This window comes from Hemibagrus wyckioides, linkage group LG03, assembly GCF_019097595.1.
Source record: "Hemibagrus wyckioides isolate EC202008001 linkage group LG03, SWU_Hwy_1.0, whole genome shotgun sequence".
Taxonomy (NCBI): domain Eukaryota; kingdom Metazoa; phylum Chordata; class Actinopteri; order Siluriformes; family Bagridae; genus Hemibagrus; species Hemibagrus wyckioides.
Genome location: NC_080712.1, coordinates 8,290,146 through 8,309,569, shown reverse-complemented (window position 1 = coordinate 8,309,569; position 19,424 = coordinate 8,290,146). Strand labels below are relative to the sequence as shown.

Here is a 19,424-nt window from a genome sequence, read left to right as displayed (position 1 = left end):
AACAGGTCAAGAGCAGAATGAACTGAACTGTGTCAGAAGTTTGTGCTTGGGGTCTGAATTCTGCTGTGTTGTCTGTAACAACATAAATCATTCCCTCAAGGATTTGCCGAAGATTTTTCGTTTGACGCATGGTGGTGATGTCACATGACAAGTCCTGGGCCAAACCTGTAAAAATCTGTGATAGCTTCGTAAAAATCTAAGCTCCTCTAAAGCTTCAGAGTCTTGATTTCTGCGATTAATTTCACGCAATATTTATTTTGATGATTGATTTTAATTTCATGCACAGTTGGCAGGCTTAGTTTTAAAAGCGCAAACATCAGGTCAACAATTGCAGAAAAAACTTTCCTATTTCAGTGATGGAATTTGTTCAGTTTTTATGATGGAATTAATACAAGGACGGCAAAACCGAAGCTAAGATTAAAAAGGATGAATGTTTTAATAGACAGCGAGTACATATTTGATCGTTTTTTAGGCTTTAGGCTTACATTACCTTGTAATGGTGCAGTTCAGTTTTACTGGAAAATATAAATCCACACAATGTGGTTATTAAGTATTTTATATTTTAATGTAGTTTGCTGTAATTTCATATTAAAATAAATCGCACTAATTGCCAATGAAGAAAATGCTTGAACTTGCATCTTAATCCTCAAGAGCTTTATTCAGCTTTTTTTTTCGCGTGACTGTGTGACCTAGATGAAATTTTAATTCTAAAGATTCCTCTGTGTAAAATTGCTCTCTTTTTAAATGAATGGACTTTATCCTCTTTCCCAGTGAAGGCAGACAGCAGATAAAGCGATGTGACCCAAACCATCTAAATAGTTCTTGCGAGGAATCCATCATTTTGTGATTGCAGGAAGTTGTTACTGGCTAAATATGGCAAAAAACGTACGAGGAAACATTTGATGTCTCTGAGATGTCTGTCGGGACAAGACTAAAATTATCAGACCAGTTTGGAAATAAGTAGTATTTTCAGTGTGAAGCTTTTCAGAGATGGCAAGGGGAAAAAAAAAAACTGATGAACTGCTAGTAAAGATGTGAGTAAAAATCAGGTCAAATATAATGTTTTTTCTTTACTGTAGATAACTGGTGGTCACTGCTGGACGGTGAGGTCTTCTCCAGGTTGGTGGAGATGTATAAGAGCATCGTGGTGTTCCTGCTCACTGGTGGCAAGGCCCTCCTTATCCCTGTGTTTCTAGAGAGCTACATAAGTGCTACATTGAAACTACTAGAGAAACTGCACAAGGTAAATTCCTGAGCTTGTCCTTTTTTTTTTATTTTGTCCCCCAAATTTTGGAATCGGTTCCAAAACATCTTTACGATACACTACAAATCTATCCCCACTGACTGACCTACCCCATTAAGTGTTTGTGGGAGCATGTGATAATAAAGACGTACCTCTTTAGTTTGAAATTTCGCCTCGCTCAGCTTTTCGGAAGCGAAGCCCAGGTGCAGTTTCCTGCAGGGAATGTTGTGCTCATTTATTTTTAGACACTTCACGTAGCTGGAACCTTCCAGAGCCTGGTGCCTGATGGCGAGCTGTTCCTAGAAGTGTTGCACTTGGCTGGAAAAATCCATTCACCACTGGAGCAATGCTCTGTTAACAGGAAGTATCCTGTATTGTGGACCTGTATTCCACAGCCATAAACCCTTTAAAATGAGTTATGAGCCATTTGTTAATAAATTTAACATTGTAATCGCTGAAAAAATGCAAAGGTCAGTGCAGAAAAGCACAAACAAGAGAGGGGGATAAACCCTGGTGCTCTGTAAGGTGTTTAATTTATAATTAATTTAATTTAAGTCACATACGTAACCATACACAGTATGAAATATGAAATAGAATAAAGTAAAATAAAAAAGGAAATGGAATAAAATTTATTATGATAAAATATAGAATTATCTGGACAAGCAAATTAAAAAATATATATATTTATTATATATTTTTTTTTCTATATATTTATCCAAAATGCTCATTGTTGGTGTAGGTGAACCAGAAAGCCCACCATGTGGAGTACAACTGCTTCTACATCCCCGACATCACCAGCATGGTAGACATCCAGGAAGACTACCTCAAATGGTTCCTAAGCAAAGCCGAGATTGTGAGTCTTCCCAATCTTCCTCCCTTTATCTCATCCTCCTCTTTCTGTTAACTCTGCCGCTCCTGCTGGTGCAAGGCTACTCCAATTAATGTTACACCAGACTATTTATTAGAACAGAGTTGAAGGTTAGGTTACTCTTCTTTATTCGCCGTCCTCTAGTAAAATGTGTCCTCCTGTTGCCAGCCCCCTCCCACGTCAGTCTCATTAAACTGTCTGAACGCTTCTCGCTCATGAATCAGCAGGATGAAATGCTGTGAGAGTGATATCCTTAAAAAAAACAACAACTTCAAGAATAAAATTAATAATATGACCATATAAGGCAACAAAGCAGTATGACTATATTGTGTTTCCCATTTATTTTACAGAAAATGCGATCTCCTCCAGTACAGGTATGATGATGCTAAGCTTTAACATAGTACTGTATGGAAATGTTATTGATAATAAATGACCAAAAGAGGTTTCTTTTCAGAATTCAGTTACGTTATGTGCCTATCCGTTCATATTGAACGCTCAAGCTAAGACAACCATGTTGCAGACAGATGCTGAGCTGCAGATGCAGGTAACAGACCCCTTTAAGCTGCATTTCACTTTTTGTCTCATTACATTTTCACAGCTAAAAGCTTTTATTATTATTAGTAGTAGTAGTATAAACATGATTAGTTGTATTCAGTACACTGGAAGTAAAAGTGATCATTAACAGATATATTTTATTTTTAAACCTTTAAGATGGCAGTAAGTGGTGCCAACCTGCACAACGTGTTCATGCTGTTAACGCTCGAACCCTTGCTGGCACAAAACCCGTTTCTTGTCCTGCACGTGCGAAGGGATCACCTGGTCAGCGACGCTCTGCGTGAGCTCACCATCTATAATGACGTGGACTTGAAGAAGCCCTTAAAGGTCAGAGCTTCAAGAGCCAAGACCTCTATATCACATTCTAAACTGATAAAGAGGAGCCAAGTTGTTGTGTTTATGTAGGGAGAAGGTTCTTGAGCACTCAAAAGTGACAACAGCGGTCAATCATGAACGTCAACAAGCAGCAGAATGAGCTTTTATTGGCATCAGTTCAAATTCAGGACCGGGCAAAAGAACAAAATTCATCACGTAGCGTAGTGTAAAGCGTCAGTATGTTCACCCAGTCCCATGTTATACTTGCCTGGAAGTACAATTAACAAGGCTAAGAAACAACTAATGGAATTGAACTCAAATAGTATGAGACGTTAATTATGTGTGTTAGAGTCTAAGGAACGTAAGCAATGATTTGACCTCGTGTCTCATGGTGTCTAATTGTACCTCATAATGTTATAGCTGGTGAGGCGCCATGTTAGCAGCCTCAAAAAATAGGCAGAATGTCTAATATTTTTGGTTTATGAGCTGTGATATTGCTTGATGTTAGAGTCTGTCTTTTATTTTTCTCAGTGAAGTGTTTAACTGAGAGGTGATTGTGGGTTGTGCCATCATTGTGGGTAAACTTACTGTCCATTAGAATTCTTAAATGGTCAAATCTTACCTTTTAGCTAGAAGAAACAACCTTTTTAAAATTAGCTAGTACCATCACATTTGTTAGCCTGACATGCAGACATCTTGGAAACGTTGTTGTGGGAACACAAAATCACATGACCCACCAGGTCAGTAGATGTCACTTTGGGACTTCATGAGTTAACATCAAGGATAAAGCTATAAAAGGAACTTCCCAGGACATTTAAAGGACTTGGGACACCTTTGTCACCGTGGGTTCTAAAGGGTTAATAAGAACACCTGCTCATTTATGCAGTTATTCAGTTAGACAATCATGTGGTAGAATGACCAGAAGGTTATGAGTTTGAAAACCAGGTCCACCAGGCTGCCACTGCTGGGCCCTTGAGCAAGGCCCTTAGGCCTCAATTGCTCAGTTGTAGAAATGTAGCAGAACAGGGCATAAAATCTTTACAGATACAGTTCAAGAGCTTCAGTTATTCTTATTCTTGGCATGATTGTTGCATGGTAGTATTTTAGAATCTGCTCTCCTGGGAATCACACACACACACACACAGACACACCAGTGTCTACACAGAATGGTGCAAAAGAAACCAAGAATACTGAGTGAGCGGCAGTTTGAGAGGTCAGGAAACACTTTGTTTAGAGTGGTCACAGGAAAATGGTCATATTGCTTTGAACTGACAGGAAGTCTTCAATAACTCGATAACCGTGGTGAGCAGAATAGTATCTCAGAGTCCAAAACAGGAAAAAAGACTGTAAAAAGACCAGATGAAATGATTGCCCTAATCTGTCCAGTTTCAGTGAGTTTGAACTGAACATTAACTGAAGCTCTTGACTTGTAAGCACATGATTTTATGTGTTGTGCCACTGCCACGTGATTGGCAGGTTGAATAACTGCACAAACGAGCAGGTGTACAGGTTTTGCTGTTAAAGTTGTTATGTTAAAAACAAACAAATGACATGGTTTCTTTAGATAAAATTAGTTTTTCTCTGACTTTTTATTGTCGCATTTACACAGTGTCTGATGTGAAAACAAGGACACTAGCCAGACTTCAGTAACGTCTTATATATGCAACGTGAGCAGAGCTGAAGGAGAAACTTTGCCATTATCTAATCTCTTTGTTGAATTCAGAATAGCTAAACCGATCCTAACTGGGGTTTTTTTTACATACTACAGGTGATCTTTGATGGTGAGGAGGCTGTGGATGCAGGAGGAGTCACTAAAGAGTTCTTCTTGCTGCTGCTGAAAGAGCTGATGGATCCAGTCTATGGCATGTTCACCCATTACCCAGAATCCAACCTGCTCTGGTTCTCTGATAAAGTGAGTCAAACATGAAAGTCCAGATTCACTTGCCACAAAGTTATCTCTACAAAGTAAATCACCATAAAGCACCGATCTGACCGGCAGGCAACATTAAGTTCTGCTGATACCATGTGATACGGCTGTATTATTTTTATCTTAAGAATCTTTACTTTATGGCCGTGATAGAACTCTTTGTACTCTGGATATCAAATTGGCTGTGGTTCATTTTCTGATTGCCCGAGTTTGAGTGTTTCGACGACACAATAATGGGTTTAGTCGCAGTTGGTGCCAGAACCCTAGTTACATAAAAGTGAAAGTTACATAAGAAAACAAATGTTGAACAAACATTTCACTTTGTATTTAATAACTTATTAAATGCCTGTTAGAGATAAATATAAGATTAAGTGGGGGATAAAGGACAAAAGATACATTAACAGTGCTGGTATAAACTATAAGATGACACAGTATAGAAATCTTATATATAATATATATTCAAATACACACACATATATATATATATATATATATATATATATATATATATATATATATATATATGATTGAATATTAATGTTATTTATTTATTTATTTATTTTAAATAAAATAAAAATGAAAATAGTCATATACCAATTCCATTACGAAGCCATATACAACAAATTCTCCAAAAAAGACGTTTATATAGTGGAAAAAAGAAAACAATACCACAAGGGTTAAACATTATGTTTTTGAGGTAAATATAATTTTACACATTCACAGTCACAGTTACTGTTTACTTATTCCAGTTCTCCTAAACAGATGCTTTTTGAAGCTTGAATTAAAAGTAAATTCTTTGCACATGCTACATTTTATATATACATGTTTCCTCAACACAGTGTGTCGTATTCTCCAGGTATAGTGTTTATCCCCATTAAGGATGCATTGTTCTTATATCCCTTTCGAATACTCCCTATAATACCAATTAGTAGAACTTTATAGGCTTAGCTCAAAGCTGAGCTGTTTCCCTTTTTGCAAAAAGAGTGGTATAAATTTCCCTAACTGCAATGTGAAAAACTGGTGGAGAGCATGGAGCCAAAATGCATGCAAATCGGGGTTATTCCACCAAATACTGATTTCTTAATGCCAAAGCATTAACACAATTTGTTTACAAATGATTTTGTTTTATTTGAGTTAGCTCTGCAAATACTGCATGATCTTGGGTTATTTTGATGTGTTGTCATTTCCTTTAAATATACACTCTAAATAACAATATTGAATTTAGGAGAAATATTGTCAGCAGTTCACAAAAAATATATATATATTTCTTAACATTATGAAATCAATGTAAAACATGGTCCTCATGACCGTTTGAAAATCCTTATGACAATCTGTAAAACTCTTCTTCAACCTTATCTGCATGTTAGACCCCAAAGATGAGAACTTTAATGAACAGTATGTTTAATTTTACTATGAGCCCCGTTCACGTTTTATGACCAAGGAATAAATGTTAATCTTAATACACTACTTGAAAGAAAATATTTGTGACATTTGTAATTTTTTTAGAATTGTATTTGTTACATGTTCAATCTAGCCATGGGGTCACAGGCCAGTGACTTCTGTGCCGGTCCCAAGCCCAGATAAATAGAGAGGGTTGCGTCAGGAAGGGCATCCGGCGTAAAACATTGCCAATTTTAACCATGCGAATCGTCAGTAGTGTCACTGAGACAGAGACAGGAGTTGGAGCTGGAGGTAGCAGAGCTGAAGATGCTGAGGTTCTCTTTGGGAGTGACACGGTTGGACAGGATTAGGAAGGGGTACATCAGAGGGACAGCTCTTGTTGGACGTTTGGGGGACAAAGTTAGAGGGGCCAGGTTAAGATGGTTTGGACATGTCCAGAGGAGGGAGAGTGAGTATATTGGTAGGAGAATGTTGGACATGGAGCTGCCAGGCAGGAGGAAATGAGGAAGGCCAAAGAGGAGGTATATGGATGTAATAAATAAGGATATGAAGCTAGTGGGTGTAAGTGTTGAGGATGCAGAAGATAGGGATAGGTGGAGAGGTGATACGCTGTGGCCACCCCTGAAGGGGAAAACCCAAAGAAGAAGATTTGTTACATGTTCTACTGTTTTATTTTAAATAGCTTTAAACATGTCACCTGTTGTTACAGTCTGTTTTTGACCAGGTGGAAAACATATTGATGGGCAAAACATCATTAGTCATATCTCATTTCAAGGGATTTAGTCCATTTTCCTAGAAGTGTATTTACTATGGTGGACTATGGTGGACTATGGTGGAAAAAAACACGTGGAAATACTAATACATACTACACGTGTTCTTCCCAAGCCATTATCGGGTTACTTCAATATACTCGTTATCCACTGATGTGCGGTCTTGTTGCTGTTTCCTGGATTGTCTTGTGCACAGGGCAAAAGTTCAAGGATCTTTTTATTTGTTTGACTTTTCAGAAAGTATGAAAGCTCTAACTGGGATTTTCAGAACTCTGACACACTCTATTGTTACTCCCATTGGAGCTGATGTGATATTAGTGTCTGTTAATCTCGTTCGATCATTTTCAGTAAGCTCTTTATCAGAGTACCAGTGGATCCAGAGCCTGTTCCAGGAACACTTCACTCAAGGTGGAAATACAGTTAACCAGACACAATTCTATATATATATATTTACACCTAGGGGCAATTTAGTGTACCTAGTCTAGTCTATTGACATTTTTTTAAGAGGTCGGAGGAAACTGGAGAATTTTGGGACCCTGGAGATGTAAGACAGCAGTGCAACCTTTACCACCATAGGGTTTTTCTCCTCCCTAAATGTGGCATATGATTTGCTAGTATTTTTATATATTCAATTAATATTTTCTCAATTGCCGACTATTTGCTCAGTCAGCATGGTGGGAGGTTTAGTATCCTTGGTATCAGGTGTCTCCTAAAATTGTTGTCTTTGTGGAATTTCTGTGGGCTTTCTCCACATCTTTGTGTGGTTTTATTTCTTTTTTTTTTTCTTTCGGATTCTCCAGTTTCCTCAAAATGTCCAAAAAACATACTAGACAGAGGGTGGGCTCGGAAGAATTACCCCTGGGTGTGAATAAGTACGTACTGTACAAATACTGTACAGTACATTCTGTTCAAAAGTGTCTGTTCTTGGCATAGACTCTGGGTCCACTGCAATCCTGACCAGAGCTTACTGAAGAAGAATGAATTGTTCATTAGTAGGTAATTAAATGCTCATTATATGGTCAGAAAGGCAGATAAACCTAGAGGATATTGATTTTGTACTAAACCTGTTTGTGCTGCAGTGTTTTGTTGAACACAACTGGTTCCACTTGATCGGGATCGTCTGTGGCCTGGCTATCTACAACTCCACTGTGGTGGACCTGCACTTCCCTCTTGTGCTCTACAAGAAGCTTCTAGATGTTCCTCCTGTGCTGGATGACCTGAAGGAGCTGTCCCCTACTGAGGGCAGGTACGCAATTTAATCAAGACCGAGAGGACAATTTTTTTCACTTGCAGGATTTGAGTCATCTTTAGATTTGTCTTTTACAATGCCAGAATTTACTGGTTAGGTTTTCTTATTTCACTACGAAAAGCAACATATCCACAAGACCAATAAATCTACAGAATACAGGCTGTTCAAAAGACTATAAACCAATCTGGTTGTATATGACTGAATAGATCTGAATGTGATTTGTTGTAAATGGAGCCCTTTTGCTTGCACCTTGTCCCAGTGGCGGGCCGTGCATTTCACACCTAGGCCTTCACTGGCCTTCACCAAATCGATTTCTTCTCCTCTGTCAGCCATTGTGAGTTAAAATATATATATTTTATTTAGTTTGTGCAGTTCGCTGCCTCTGACTACTCCAATTATCCAATCAAAGGACCGGAAATTGCTGACGTAATCGCATGCCTGCTAGATGGCCCCATTGACGCCAACTCGAAATCTGATTGGTTAATGTAACAATTTCATTGTCACTTATTTTAAGCTATGGGCGCCTGCACTATTGATTCTTAAGGCAGATTTCTGTCACCCGGGCAACACATGATGTCAGCCGCTGGCTGAAATATGATTGGATAAATACTCTAATCATAAATATACACTACTGGAAGATAGGCAAGCAAGAGAAAAGGGGATATTTATTATTGTGAATATTGTGAATTGGGAATAATTTAACACACATTCATGGAAAAATATATAAAAATATATTGAAATGCAAGTCAGTGATTCAGATCACTGCTGTTTAAGGCAGCAGAGAAGGCCTTGCTGGCCCTGATGGCCCACCACTGCCTTGTGCTGTTCCTGGGTGCAAAAACAGGCATTGAATTTACACATTTGTCTTGTTTTCCAGCCTGCACACTATTCATGCTGTTACGTAACCAGCAGTTGTTATGAAAGGTTTAATTAGCGCACAGCAGAAACCCTGGATCAAATTGAGGACAAGGGCCATTAGCCACTAATTATTTCTAAATGTCAGCAGAAAAATGTAGCAAATGATCTCTTCACTGCCATTGAGGAGTCCAAATGAGGAAACGCACAAGGAGGTGTTTAGAAAGCTGAAGCACATGGCTCATGTCGGAGGTATTTCTTTTATTGTGTGTTGTTTGTGAACAAGTTGAATGCTTGATAAGATAAGATGCCACCAAGATACCTTTTATTGCTGTGCCAACATTGTTTGATAGCTGCCTCTCTCTGTGTTTATTGTTTAACTCAAGGTTAAGAAGGTTCTATAAAGACCCAAGGAGAGCTCTCTTCCTGCTGATTGACAGCACAAGTGTTTCTCTGCTGTTAACTGATTAAGGATCCCAGCTGTTGCTTCATATTATAAAGGCTTTACATGCATCCTTCTTTGCTCATCGAAGCTCTAAATAGGGAGCACATTTCATACTGGCAGAAGATGTTAAAACAGTGATTAGGGATGTGACATGGAAAGCCACAGCCTGTCAGCACTCTTAATCCAGGTGCTGTGGGACTGGAAGCCTCAGCTGGTGTGGTTCATTTCGACTGAGATTAATACAGATGGATGCAGAGTTTATTGTGCAGAAAAGGACATCCAGACCTTTTAAATGGGACATTGTTTCCATGTTTGAGTCTCTGAATCACGAGGACACGTTACATTACATAAAGACAGCGTATATGAAATATCTCTTAGCTCTACGCATAAGTGTCCTTTAAAATGAATTTAGCTATTTGAATGAATTATATCTGTTTTTATTCCAGGAGTCTTCAGCAGCTGTTGGACTACGAGGAGGATGACATAGAAGATGCCTTCTGTCTCAACTTTGCCGTAAGATTTTATATTCATTTCATTCTTGATGAACAAAGGGTAACATCATTTATTTGTTTTGTTTCTGCTTGTCCTGATCGGGGTTGTCGTGGCAACCTGGATTTTCCCTCAATATTTTCCCTAATTTAGTCATGCACGGCAAGATTTCCCATCCAGCTCTTTCCCAACAAATTCAATTCAATTTTATTTGTACGTCGAATGCCCCAGTCAGCCCAAGCAGCTTGACAAATTCAGAATATAACATTTTTTAATTAAAAATTCCCTAATGAGCAAGTCAGAGGCAACAGTGGCAGGGAAAAACTACCTGAGACGACATGAGTGAAGAAACAGACTCTAAGTGGTACTATACACAGCATTCCCATGTAACTGTAGGCTGTCCATGTGGGCTCATCCTCATCAGAACCAAACAGACCCATGTGATGAGATTGCAACCAGAAGTAAGGCATCAGAGTGGATCAGGAAGCTCAAATTACAACTAGTAACCAGAGAGGCTTACGTCGAGGCACATGATGGCAAATATCCCGCCCTTTTATTCATGCATGAGGTCATAGATGGCCGTGATAAGATGTCAAAGTGATAGATGGAGAGAGAGAGTATGCCTCCCCTCCCTCCTGGAGAGCATGACTCTCTTGGTCTCCCAACCATGAATATAGCTGTAGAATCATCAGGATTTGATCTTGTGATCTCCGGATGATCAGATGACTGTTTTGGCACTCTTAGTTCCAGTGAAGAGAACAACATACGAAGATATCCTAAACAAACGTGCTTCCAATTTTGTGGAAACAGTTTGGGGAATGTGGTTCGGAGTGTGATGGTCAGGTTCCCACAGGATTTGGGCTATATAGTGGATGTATGTTAAACTCCAAGTTCATTTCTTGCACAGTCATGTACAATGGATATAAAAATGTCTACATACCCCCGTCAGAAAATTTTCCGCCGTCACTGTGAAATTACAATCAAAAATCGGAAATTTTCTTTGAGGGGGAAAAATTGAAAAGCTTACAATAACCTAGACCATTTTGCCCTCTCCTAAACTAATGCTTTGTTTAAGCACCTTTTTGATTATTTTACGCCTCTCTTGACATGGCAATAGTTTTCTGCATCTCTTGTGAACAGGATGTTTCAGGTCACCCCAGAGGTTTTAACTGGCTTCAGGTCTAGGATCTGGTTCGGTCATTCAAAAACGTTGATCTTGTTTCGGATTAGCCGTTCCTTTGTTGATTTGGATGTATGCATTAGGGATTTGTTAACAATAGGATCTGGTTGTTTACATTAGGAATTTATAGTAATTTGTGATTCCCTCCACCTTGATAAAAGCCCCAGTTTTGGCTGTCAGAAGCAGCCCTAAAGCATGATGCTACCACCATCATGCTGCAAGCTACGTATGCAACATCCCGCAGGTCCCGCTTCAAGCGGGTCTCGAATCCGGGTCTCTGGCATGGGAGGCGGGCGCACTTACAAGGAGGTTAAAGACCGCAGCCACTAGTACACCTCTTGTGATCAGGGGAGCGAGGTTTACTTGCACAGTACCTACTGCTGGCCTCTGTTACACACATGGTGGTGTTTCGTTGACGTGTGTTTATTTATTTTATTTTATATTTGAACCAAACCTACCTTTTGGTAAATATGGAATTAGGAAACCTTGTGGAATTGGTCTCATCAGACCATAACACACTTTTTTTTTGTCACCCACATGGTTTTGGGTGATATTTGAGATTTTTCAGATTCTTCTGTCCAGCCCAGCTACCCCTTAGCTCAGACATGTGAAGAATATGAGGTTGTTGTGAAATGAAGGAGTGATCAGTACTTCAGATATTCTTGCAGCTCCTTTAACGTTGCTGCAGTGGTGCTCCTTTAATGTTGTATGTTTTTGTCTTGCACTTTTGTATATTTTGGATGCTATCAGGCTATTGTAGCTTTTTTCCCAATGGTACAGACTGATTGATTGTTTTTTACTTATCACTACATTTTGTTATTTAACATTGAGAGAGAAATTTCCTGATGAGATCTAAGCCTTTAACAGAGTCTCGCATCTCTTTACAGATCAGCCGGGAGTATTATGGGGTAACGGAGGTGAAGGAGCTTGTCCCTGGAGGTGAAAACAAAACAGTGGACAAGTCGAACAGGTGAGAGACTCGGGTCTAGAACATATTGTTTACTCAGCAGAGTTTTATTTACTCTTCTAAACAGTATGAAAGAGGTCACAATGTTCTAACTCATGTCCCATATTTTGACTGTGTGTGTACTCATGCATGTATGCATGTGTGTGTTCTAGTCTCCTATCAGTGCTCTGAGGATTTAAGCCTGAAGCCTAATGGAGAGTGAGTGAGTGAGTGAGTGAGTGAGTGTGTGTGTGTGTGTGTGTGTGTGTATTTTCTCCTCTCCTTTGGGACGATGCTCTGAAGGTTTAGGTCCGAAGTCTAAAAGTGTGTGTCTGATTTGTGTCTCATCGGTGTGTGTGTGTGTGTTTGCCTGTGTGTGTGTGTGTGTGTGGGTTTGTCTGTCTGTTTGTGTGTGTGTGTGTGTGTGTGTGTTTGTCTGTCTATGTGTGTGTGTGTGTGTTTGTCTGTCTGTGTGTTTCTGTCTATGTGTGTGTGTCTGTGTTTGTCTGTGTTTGTCTGTGTTTGTCTGTGTATGTGTTTGTCTGTCTGTGTGTTTGTCTGTCTGTGTGTGTGTCTGTGTGTGTCTGTGTGTGTGTTTGTGTATGTGTTTGTCTGTCTATGTGTGTGTGTGTGTGTGTTTGTCTGTCTGTGTGTTTGTCTGTCTGTGTGTGTGTCTGTGTGTGTCTGTGTGTGTGTTTGTCTGTGTTTGTCTGTGTATGTGTTTGTCTGTGTTTGTCTGTGTGTGTGTTTGTCTGTCTGTGTGTGTGTGTATCTGTGTGTGTGTTTGTCTTTCTGTCTGTGTGTGTGTGTGTGTCTGTGTGTAATTGTCTGTGTGTGTGTATCTGTCTATGTATGTGTGTCTGTCATTATGTGTTTGTTTGTATCTGTGTGTGTGTGTTTGCCTGTCTTTATATCAGTCTGTATGTGTAAATGTGTGTGTTCAACGTGTGTGTGTGTGTTGCTGTGTGTGTGTCTGTCTTTATATCAGTATGTATGTGTAAATGTGTGTGTTCAACGTGTGTGTGTGTGTGTTGCTGTGTGTGTGTGTCTGTCTTTATATCAGTATGTATGTGTAAATGTGTGTGTTCAACGTGTGTGTGTGTTGCTGTGTGTGTGTGTCTTTATATCAGTATGTATGTGTAAATGTGTGTGTTCAACGTGTGTGTGTGTGTGTGTTGCTGTGTGTGTGTGTCTGTCTTTATATCAGTATGTATGTGTAAATGTGTGTGTTCAACGTGTGTGTGTGTGTGTTGCTGTGTGTGTGTGTCTGTCTTTATATCAGTATGTATGTGTAAATGTGTGTGTTCAACGTGTGTGTGTGTGTCTGTGTGTAATTGTCTGTGTGTGTGTATCTGTCTGTGTATGTGTGTCTGTCTGTATGTGTTTGTTTGTATCTGTGTGTGTGTGTTTGCCTGTCTTTATATCAGTATGTATGTGTAAATGTGTGTGTTCAACGTGTGTGTGTGTGTTGCTGTGTGTGTGTCTGTCTTTATATCAGTATGTATGTGTAAATGTGTGTGTTCAACGTGTGTGTGTGTGTGTTGCTGTGTGTGTGTGTCTGTCTTTATATCAGTATGTATGTGTAAATGTGTGTGTTCAACGTGTGTGTGTGTTGCTGTGTGTGTGTCTGTCTTTATATCAGTATGTATGTGTAAATGTGTGTGTTCAACGTGTGTGTGTGTGTGTGTTGCTGTGTGTGTGTGTCTGTCTTTATATCAGTATGTATGTGTAAATGTGTGTGTTCAACGTGTGTGTGTGTGTGTGTTGCTGTGTGTGTGTGTCTGTCTTTATATCAGTCTGTATGTGTAAATGTGTGTGTTCAACATGTGTGTGTGTGTTGCTGTGTGTGTGTCTGTCTTTATATCAGTATGTATGTGTAAATGTGTGTGTTCAACGTGTGTGTGTTGCTGTGTGTGTGTCTGTCTTTATATCAGTATGTATGTGTAAATGTGTGTGTGTTCAACGTGTGTGTGTGTGTGTTGCTGTGTGTGTGTCTGTCTTTATATCAGTATGTATGTGTAAATGTGTGTGTTCAACGTGTGTGTGTGTGTGTGTTGCTGTGTGTGTGTGTGTCTTTATATCAGTCTGTATGTGTAAATGTGTGTGTTCAACGTGTGTGTGTGTGTCTGTCTTTGTATCAGTCTGTATGTGTAAATGTGTGTGTTCAACGTGTGTGTGTGTTGCTGTGTGTGTGTGTCTGTCTTTGTATCAGTCTGTATGTGTAAATGTGTGTGTTCAACGTGTGTGTGTTGCTGTGTGTGTGTGTCTTTCTTTATATCAGTCTGTATGTGTAAATGTGTGTGTTCAACATGTGTGTGTGTTGCTGTGTGTGTGTGTCTGTCTTTATATCAGTATGTATGTGTAAATGTGTGTGTTCAACATGTGTGTGTGTTGCTGTGTGTGTCTGTCTTTATATCAGTATGTATGTGTAAATGTGTGTGTTCAACATGTGTGTGTGTTGCTGTGTGTGTGTGTCTGTCTTTATATCAGTCTGTATGTGTAAATGTGTGTTCAACATGTGTGTGTGTGTGTGTGTGTGTCTGTCTTTATATCAGTCTGTATGTGTAAATGTGTGTGTGTTCAGTGTGTGTGTGTGTATGTGTCTGTCTTTGTATCAGTCTGTATGTGTAAATGTGTGTGTGTTCAACATAATTTTGAGATTTGGACAGAATTTTTACATTGTATAGACTCTGCAGACAGATGGGATGTTACCAACAAAAAACACATACATTCCATTAGGCTTCGGGCCTAAACCCACAGAGCATTGTCCCAGAAGACAGTAGAAAACACACACACACACTTACACATTCTGCCAGAATGAAATGGATCCACTGGCAGTATCACAAAGCAGCCATTTTAATAGCAGACTTGCTGCGGCTTTTCAGAACATGGAGTTCTGCCACATAGTTTCTGCACTAAAACTGAAATCAGCTGGCAGAAATCAGCGATGTGCAGCAGGCAGGAAGGACACTGATACACTTCACACACTTCACAGTGCATCTGCACTAACACTATCTGTACACTCCTCACACTGTACACTCCTCATCTCCTACAAATCTTTATCACATTCCAGTGACAGAATATTTGCATAATAATGCGTTCAGATAACAGCAGGGCTTCGTCGTGTTCTTGTAAATCACCACCATCATTTTATTATAAACGTATTTATTATAATATTTTGAAAAACTAGATAGATGGATGTACTTTAGCGATCACGTATCTTATAACTGCTGCTTGTGGTCACTAAGTGAGGAAGTGTGTGTGTGTACGTGTGTGTGTGTGTGTGTGTGTGTGTTAAACCCTTTTGGCAAGACAAACACTCTTTCCTTAAAGTGTAAGGGAGGAGGGAGCACAGCGTCTGCACCTCTTGCCCGAAGGCCGTCAGAGCCAGATATCTGTCAGGGAAATTAGGCAGCTGGCCAAGCATTGTGTGTGTAGGAGTAAACCTTGTTCCACACACGTACACATATACACACATACACACACACACACTGAGACACACTCGTACACACACTGAGACACACTCGCACACACACTGAGACACACTCGCACACACACTGAGACACACTCGCACACACACTGAGACACACTCGCACACACACTGAGACACACTCGCACACACACTGAGACACACTCGCACACACACTGAGACACACTCGCACACACACTGAGACACTCTCTTACACACACTGAGACACACTCGCGCACACACACTGAGACACTCTCGCACACACACTGAGACACACTCATACACACACTGAGACACACTCATACACACACACTGAGACACACGTACACACACTGAGACACTCTCGCACACACACTGAGACACACTCGTACACACACTGAGACACACTCGCACACACACTGAGACACTCTCGCACACACACTGAGACACACTCGTACACACACTGAGACACACTCGTACACACACTGAGACACACTCGCACACACACTGAGACACTCTCGCACACACACTGAGACACTCGCACACACACTGAGACACTCGCACACACACTGAGACACTCTCGCACACACACTGAGACACTCTCGCACACACACTGAGACACACTCGCACACACACTGAGACACACTCGCACACACACTGAGACACTCGCACACACTGAGACACACTCGTACACACACTGAGACACTCGCACACACACTGAGACACTCTCGCACACACACTGAGACACACTCGTACACACACTGAGACACTCTCGCACACACACTGAGACACACTCGCACACACACTGAGACACACTCGCGCACACACTGAGACACACTCGCACACACACTGAGACACTCTCGCACACACACTGAGACACACTCGTACACACACTGAGACACACTCGCACACACACTGAGACACTCTCGCACACACACTGAGACACTCTCGCACACACACTGAGACACACTCGCACACACACTGAGACACACTCGCACACACACTGAGACACTCTCGCACACACACTGAGACACACTCGCACACACACTGAGACACTCTCGCACACACACTGAGACACTCTCGCACACACACTGAGACACTCTCGCACACACACTGAGACACACTCGCACACACACTGAGACACACTCGTACACACACTGAGACACACTCGCACACACACTGAGACACACTCGCACACACACTGAGACACACTCGCGCACACACACTGAGACACACTCGCACACACACTGAGACACACTCGCACACACACTGAGACACACTCGCACACACACTGAGACACTCTCGCACACACACTGAGACACTCTCGCACACACACTGAGACACACTCGCACACACACTGAGACACACTCGCACACACACTGAGACACACTCGCACACACACTGAGACACACTCGCACACACACTGAGACACTCTCGCACACACACTGAGACACTCTCGCACACACACTGAGACACACTGAAACACTCTCGTACACACACTGAGACACACACTGAGACACACTCGCACACACACTGAGACACACTCGTACACACACTGAGACACTCTCGCACACACACTGAGACACTCTCGCACACACACTGAGACACTCTCGCACACACACTGAGACACTCTCGTACACACACTGAGACACACTGAGACACACTCGTACACACACTGAGACACTCTCGTACACACACTGAGACACTCTCGCACACACACTGAGACACTCTCGTACACACACTGAGACACACTCGTACACACACTGAGACACACTCGTACACACACTGAGACACACTCGCACACACACACTGAGACACACTCGCACACACACTGAGACACACTCGCACACACACTGAGACACTCTCGCACACACACTGAGACACACTCGCACACACACTGAGACACACTCGCACACACACTGAGACACACTCGCACACACACTGAGACACTCTCGCACACACACTGAGACACTCTCGCACACACACTGAGACACTCTCGTACACACACTGAGACACACTGAAACACTCTCGTACACACACTGAGACACACACTGAGACACACTCGCACACACACTGAGACACACTCGTACACACACTGAGACACTCTCGCACACACACTGAGACACACTCGTACACACACTGAGACACTCTCGCACACACACTGAGACACTCTTGCACACACACTGAGACACTCTCGTACACACACTCGTACACACACTGAGACACTCTCGTACACACACTGAGACACACACTGAGACACACTCGTACACACACTGAGACACACACTGAAACACACACTGAAACACTCTCGTACACACACTGAGACACACACTGAGACACACTCGTACACACACTGAGACACACACTGAAACACTCTTGTACACACACTGAGACACACACTGAGACACTCTCGGACACACACTGAGACACTCGTACACACACTGAGACACACTCGCACACACACTGAGACACACTCGTACACACACTGAGACACACTCGCACACACACTGAGACACACTCGCACACACACTGAGACACTCTCGCACACACACTGAGACACTCTCGCACACACACTGAGACACTCTCGCACACACACTGAGACACTCTCGCACACACACTGAGACACTCTCGTACACACACTGAGACACTCTCGTACACACACTGAGACACACACTGAGACACACTCGTACACACACTGAGACACACACCGAGACACACTCGTACACACACTGAGACACACTCGTACACACACTGAGACACACACTGAGACACACTCGTACACACACTGAGACACACTCGTACACACACTGAGACACTCTCGTACACACACTGAGACACTCTCGCACACACACTGAGACACTCTCGCACACACACTGAGACACTCTCGTACACACACTGAGACACTCTCGTACACACACTGAGACACACACTGAGACACACTCGTACACACACTGAGACACTCTCGTACACACACTGAGACACACACCGAGACACACTCGTACACACACTGAGACACACTCGTACACACACTGAGACACACACCGAGACACTCTCGTACACACACTGAGACACACTCGTACACACACTGAGACACTCTCGTACACACACTGAGACACTCTCGTACACACACTGAGACACACTCGTACACACACTGAGACACACTCGTACACACACTGAGACACTCTTGTACACACACTGAGACACACACTGAGACACACTCGTACACACACTGAGACACACACTGAGACACTCTCGTACACACACTGAGACACACTCGTACACACACTGAGACACTCTCGTACACACACTGAGACACACACTGAGACACACTCGTACACACACTGAGACACACACTGAGACACACACTGAGACACTCTCGTACACACACTGAGACACACACTGAGACACTCTCGTACACACACTGAGACACACACTGAGACACACTCGTACACACACTGAGACACACTCGTACACACACTGAGACACACTCGCACACACACTGAGACACTCTCGTACACACACTGAGACACTCTCGTACACACACTGAGACACTCTCGTACACACACTGAGACACACACTGAGACACTCTCGTACACACACTGAGACACACACTGAGACACACTCATACACACACTGAGACACACACTGAAACACTCTCGTACACACTGAGACACACACTGAGACACTCTCGTACACACACTGAGACACACACTGAGACACTCTCGTACACACA

General features: G+C 41.9%; 1 protein-coding gene across 3 annotated transcripts in view; it reads left to right on the top strand.

Annotated features, from left to right (window-relative positions):
• Nucleotides 1–19,424, top strand: part of herc3 (HECT and RLD domain containing E3 ubiquitin protein ligase 3) — a 47,849-nt gene that overhangs the window by 20,269 nt on the left and 8,156 nt on the right. For all 3 annotated transcript variants that reach the window (XM_058385606.1, XM_058385604.1, XM_058385605.1), the window contains 9 exons: nucleotides 1,080–1,243; nucleotides 1,983–2,096; nucleotides 2,462–2,485; nucleotides 2,566–2,655; nucleotides 2,823–2,993; nucleotides 4,750–4,893; nucleotides 8,159–8,325; nucleotides 10,075–10,141; nucleotides 12,185–12,267. In XM_058385606.1, the coding sequence (XP_058241589.1) occupies nucleotides 1,080–1,243; nucleotides 1,983–2,096; nucleotides 2,462–2,485; nucleotides 2,566–2,655; nucleotides 2,823–2,993; nucleotides 4,750–4,893; nucleotides 8,159–8,325; nucleotides 10,075–10,141; nucleotides 12,185–12,267 (1,024 nt within the window). The remainder of the gene's footprint in view (nucleotides 1–1,079; nucleotides 1,244–1,982; nucleotides 2,097–2,461; nucleotides 2,486–2,565; nucleotides 2,656–2,822; nucleotides 2,994–4,749; nucleotides 4,894–8,158; nucleotides 8,326–10,074; nucleotides 10,142–12,184; nucleotides 12,268–19,424) is intronic.